The sequence below is a fragment of the Pteropus alecto genome, unplaced genomic scaffold (assembly GCF_000325575.1).
Source record: "Pteropus alecto unplaced genomic scaffold, ASM32557v1 scaffold118, whole genome shotgun sequence".
Taxonomy (NCBI): domain Eukaryota; kingdom Metazoa; phylum Chordata; class Mammalia; order Chiroptera; family Pteropodidae; genus Pteropus; species Pteropus alecto.
The window spans coordinates 2227706-2232384 of NW_006440654.1; the positions used below are offsets into that span (position 1 = coordinate 2227706).

General features: G+C 63.7%; 1 protein-coding gene across 1 annotated transcript in view; it reads right to left on the minus strand.

Moving 5' to 3' along the window:
* Positions 1-622: 622 nt before the first annotated feature.
* Positions 623-4679, minus strand: part of GRAMD4 (GRAM domain containing 4) — a 40240-nt gene continuing 36183 nt past the window's right edge. Inside the window, exons 19-21 of the mRNA XM_025051042.1 lie at positions 4152-4236; positions 3478-3546; positions 623-3065 (exon numbers count right to left, since the gene is read on the minus strand). Coding sequence (XP_024906810.1) covers positions 2961-3065; positions 3478-3546; positions 4152-4236 — 259 coding nt within the window. The 3' untranslated portion in view covers positions 623-2960. The remainder of the gene's footprint in view (positions 3066-3477; positions 3547-4151; positions 4237-4679) is intronic.

The window sequence follows — 4679 nt, forward strand, 5'->3', positions numbered from 1 at the left end:
TATGCCCAGCACAGGTCAGATCTCGGTCCCCGTGGTTTCAGTGCTAGGCAGGTTCCTGTGTCTCTCTGTGTCCACTGTCAGTCTCTGGACCTGCTGAGCGACAAGTGCCACTGGGGACCTTTCCGTCTAGGAGGAAAACCTCCCCAAAACCTCCCCAAACCTCCCAAAACCTCCCATCCCTCAGCCTCAGACCTCAGCGGAGGGCAGCAAGCAGCTCTTGGTCCCAGAGACACCATGGCCCCCAAGGAAGGCACCTCTTGATTGGGGGGCGGGGGTGGTGGCCAGGACCTGCACCCGAAACTCAAGCCTCTGCTTCTGCCCTACCTCTGAGCGCCCCACACACCCTTGGGGTGATGGCACCGCTCCCCACTGCCACCCCGTGCCAGGCCCTGGATGCCTCTCCCTGTGAGCCACCACCCTGCCGTCGGCCTCCTGTCTCCCAGCCTCTCGGTGAGCCCGGGCCCCACCCCCGCCCACTCCCCTCACCTTCGGCCTCACCCGGTGGCCCTGCTGCTGAAGCCCCCCACTGCCCGCCATCCCTGGCCGCTCCAGGGACCCTGGCCACCCGTGGGTCGGGGGGCCAGCCTGTCCCTCTCCAGCTGCCCACAACACACACGGGTCCTCGCCTTAGCACAAAACGTTTTAGGTTTATTTAAATAAAAATTATAATTTATACAAGACTTTTTCTTTAAACAAATAAGGTTTTTTTTAAAAAAATGTTACCAGGGGATCTTTTTATCAGTTCTTTACACAGTACAATCCTTTCATTGAACAAAAGTCACACTGGTCAGGGCTATTTACAGATTCAAAATAGACTCGAACTTCAGACATAAAAAATTTAACATTCATTCTAGCTCAGCGATTAGTCTTGGAAACTCCACATCTGCCCAGATTTACAGTTCGGCAAAACCACAGGTCCTCGCCGGTGGGGAGCCCGGGCCCACGCAGCTCTGCGCTCCTCCTGGCAAAGCCCCGGGCAGCCAGAGGGCCTGCCGGTGGCCCGCTGTGCCACTCGGGGACCCCGTCCTGCGGCCCAGCACCCCTCGGCGCGCCCTGGGCTGGAGCCCGGCGGCCGCTCCCCGGCACGTGGTCAGTTTTCATCTCCCTTTCCCCTCGAAAGGGACTCGAACTGAACCGCCCTCCCTCTGCACTCGGCGACAGGCCCCCATCGGCTGACCGAGGCACGTGCTGACCCCACGGCGGCGGGGGGAAGGGGTTGGAGCAGCACCCATGGGGTCCCCCCCGCAGCACGTCCCTGCGGGCAGTTCAGGGCCCACCCTGCCTTGCTTTGGATACTAAGAGGCGGGTCTCTCTGGGGTGTGTCCCCCGTGTGTCCCCGAGGCCTCTACGGGGCCGAGAGCCCGTCCACCTGCGTCGACTCCGAGGGCCAAAGTTTAGAGTGGGCGCTGCCTTCACCGAAAGGTCGACCCATAGAACCGCACGCGCCAATCCCGGTGGGACGGCCATGGGCCCCCCAGTTCCCCGGGGCGGGGCGGGGCGGGGTGTGTGCTTCATCTGGCTGGTCAGCAGGGGTCCCCCGAAGCGGCCCCAGGCCCAGGAGGTGACCCCGCAGCCCCTCCACAAAGGGGTCACAAGAGCAACGCCATCGGCCTCGCACCCCAACCAACAAGTGAGCATCAGAGCAAAGGTAGAAAGGACATCTGAAAAATGATACAAAAATAAGAAAAACAGCTTGCTCTCTGTAAAAAATAGAATCTTCTGTTTCTTCAAAAAACCCTCAATGACACCCGAAGGACTCAAGACAAGTCGAGGACCTGGGGTAACCGCATGGGAAGGTGCACGGACCGGGAGGGTGGGCATGCGACGTGCCGCACCCCGACACGTGTCCTTCGCAGAGCCCGCCCCTGTCCTGACCCCCCTCGGCCTCCAGGGCTGTTCCAGAATGGACCAAGCCCGGCCACCTCCACAGGGGCCATGGCTTCCAGGTGACAGCTGGGGTGGGCAGGGACCGCCCCCTCCTAAGCCCACGCTGGCACAGGGTCAGGGGTACAGATTGCCTGGCCCCAAACCGCTGGGCTCCGCTCGCGGTCACTCCCCAGAGCATCCCCTCTGCACGGAGCGGCCCGCCATGGGTCTGGGAGGCTCCTGTCCACCTCCGCCCCCGCCCGGAGCCCTCGCCCTCCCTCACCGACGCCGGTGGCTCAGCTCGGAGGCCGGTGCAGCCGCACTGCGGATGGGATTCGTCTGAGAGCCGCCGAAGCCCAGGTCTCCCAAGAGCCGGGAGAACGTTCTGGGCTTTCCAAAGAGCGAAGTGTTAAAAAGATGTGCTTCCACCGATGTGCACTGCGCACCTGTGTCACACGCCGGTCACAGGCCTCCCGGCTGCTCATCGGGCCGACACGGCAGGAGGGCCAGGCCCAGGCCTGGGCACCAGGGCCCTCCCCCTCCACCCTCACTGTCCCCACGGAGCACACAGCACGAGCCGACGGCACGCCGAGGACACGCGGCCGGAGGTCCCGCCGAAGGACGGGCAGGACTAACTGGCCGCCCGTGCAGGCTGGCGAAGGGGCCTGGGTACCCCAAACAGCGACGTCCTTCAGCTATGGCTTTGGTGTGGAAGGGCTTCCGGCCTCAGAGAGCAGGCTGTGTGGCCGATGCCCGGGCTCCCTGCCCAGGCAGGGACAGGAGCAGCAGCTGTGCTTGGCGGCAGCCAGGACAGCGTGTGTCCCACACGTCATCCTTCCCAGTGGCCTCCGAGGACCCTCTGCCCGGTGTCCACAGGTGTCCGTGAGTCGTGCCTCACCCACCAGGTGGGCTGGCACCGTCCGAGTGCCCCAAGCCCTGCGTGAAGGGTCTGTAAACACAGGCTCAACACAATAGAAACCACAGATCGAGGAGAATTATTGCAAAAGATCATGAAGATGTCCCATTTCTTTTCCCACTACCGAATCATCGAACAAAACAAAACAAAAGCCAGCAGTGTCCTGGGAGAGATGACACTAGCTGTCACTGCCGGAAGCTGCCGCTGCTGTGATTTTCACATACTGGCTGAAAATGGTCTCGAAGGCCTCGTCTCTATGCACCATGGCACCGAACACCAGCGGCTGGCAAGAGGAAACACTGTCACTGAGCCACGGTGACAAGGCCACGGCCCCCAGGCCTTGGCGGGCCCTGGGCCGGGTCCAGGTGGAGCCACATGGGGCCTGGGTACCCAAGGGAAAACCCCTTCCCACCCAGATGCTGGGCTTCAGAGAAACCCAGGCAAGAGGCCAGGGTCAGGCCACCAGTGCCACCCTCTGTCCCTGAGTCCCCTGTGGACCTCAGCCTCCCGGACCCAAACTCGATGCAGCCAGAAGTTTCTCTGGCCACGAGGGGCGGGGGAGGAAGGCAGGGGGCAGCGAGGGTGCTTCTCGGGCCCCTCCACCCAGCTGGAGCCCAGCGGGTCGGCAGCTCTGAGCTCACCCCAGGGACGCTCAGGGCCACACTCCCAGGGCCACCCGCCTGCCCGACACTTACTTTCTGGGTCGATGGCGTCGACACGGCGATCCCCATGCCAGACCCCGGGAGGACAGAAAGGACCTTGTACTGGAAGAGGAGAGCACAAGGTCACCACGGCCTGTCGGGCAGGGCTGAGCCGCCCGCCCACACCCAGGGCCTTCTCCTCCGTGGAGCCCACGGGCGGCGACACCCACAGGGCGCCGGCTTCCCAGCCACAGGCGAGGATCGAGGCAGGACTCGGTGACGAGGCGGTGGGGCAGGCGGGCCCGGCCAGCCCCACCGAGTGTGCCCACTCCACACGACCACACACGAAGGAAACCGGCTAAAATCGCCAGAGCGGGGACGGCAGGCTGCTCTCGCCGACACCTGCCCCAAGGTGCAGGGGCCTCGTGGGCGAGGGGCGGGTAGTGCCATTGTCAGAACGGGCTCGGGCACCTGGCCACAACCCCCTCCCCATCCGTGCGGGGACGCTAGGCGCCGACCCACAGGAGGGGCTGTTCTTCTGGAAGGGGGCACCGGCATGGCAGAGCCGGGCCTGCTGGAGTCTGCAGACGCCACCGCCCTCCTGTCAACGTGCCCGGCTCCCAGCCCCACCCCGCAGGCCTCGCGCCCCCGCAGCTTCGCCTCCTGAAACCAGAAGCGGGTCACGGGACGCGGAGGCGGGGGGGACGCGGAGGCGGGGCCACGCCGACCTTCTGAATGTCTGTGATGTCCACCAGCTTGATAACTTTGTTCCTCTTGGAGGAGCCGGACTTGGAGCTCTCGAAGCACAGGTAACTGCGGGGGAACGGACAGAGGCATGGTCCAGCCCCCGAACCCAGGGGGCCGTGCCTGCTGCGGCCAGCACTGCCGCAGTGGCGCCAAGGTGACCCCCAAACAGAGAGCCCTGGGACCTGTTACGAACCTGGCCTTTTACAAAACACGGCACTTTTAGAAAGAGCTTCATAGCTTCTGAAGACTAAAACCCACTGCTCCACACTGAATCTGCACTACGTCCCCACTGCGTTAACAATCCTTGGGACGCGCTGAGCATCCCTGAGGCCCGCCCGGGTCTCCTTGGCCATTCCTTCAGCGGGGAGACAGGGAAGTGTGGGCCCTTGGCCGCTGCCGTGTGGGGGACGGCTGCCCACAGGCCCCCGAGGCTGAGAACAGCACCATCTCCCCAGCTGGGGCAGCCTCAAAGCTAAGTCACCTGCACAACCATCTTTGGGCTGCTGAAC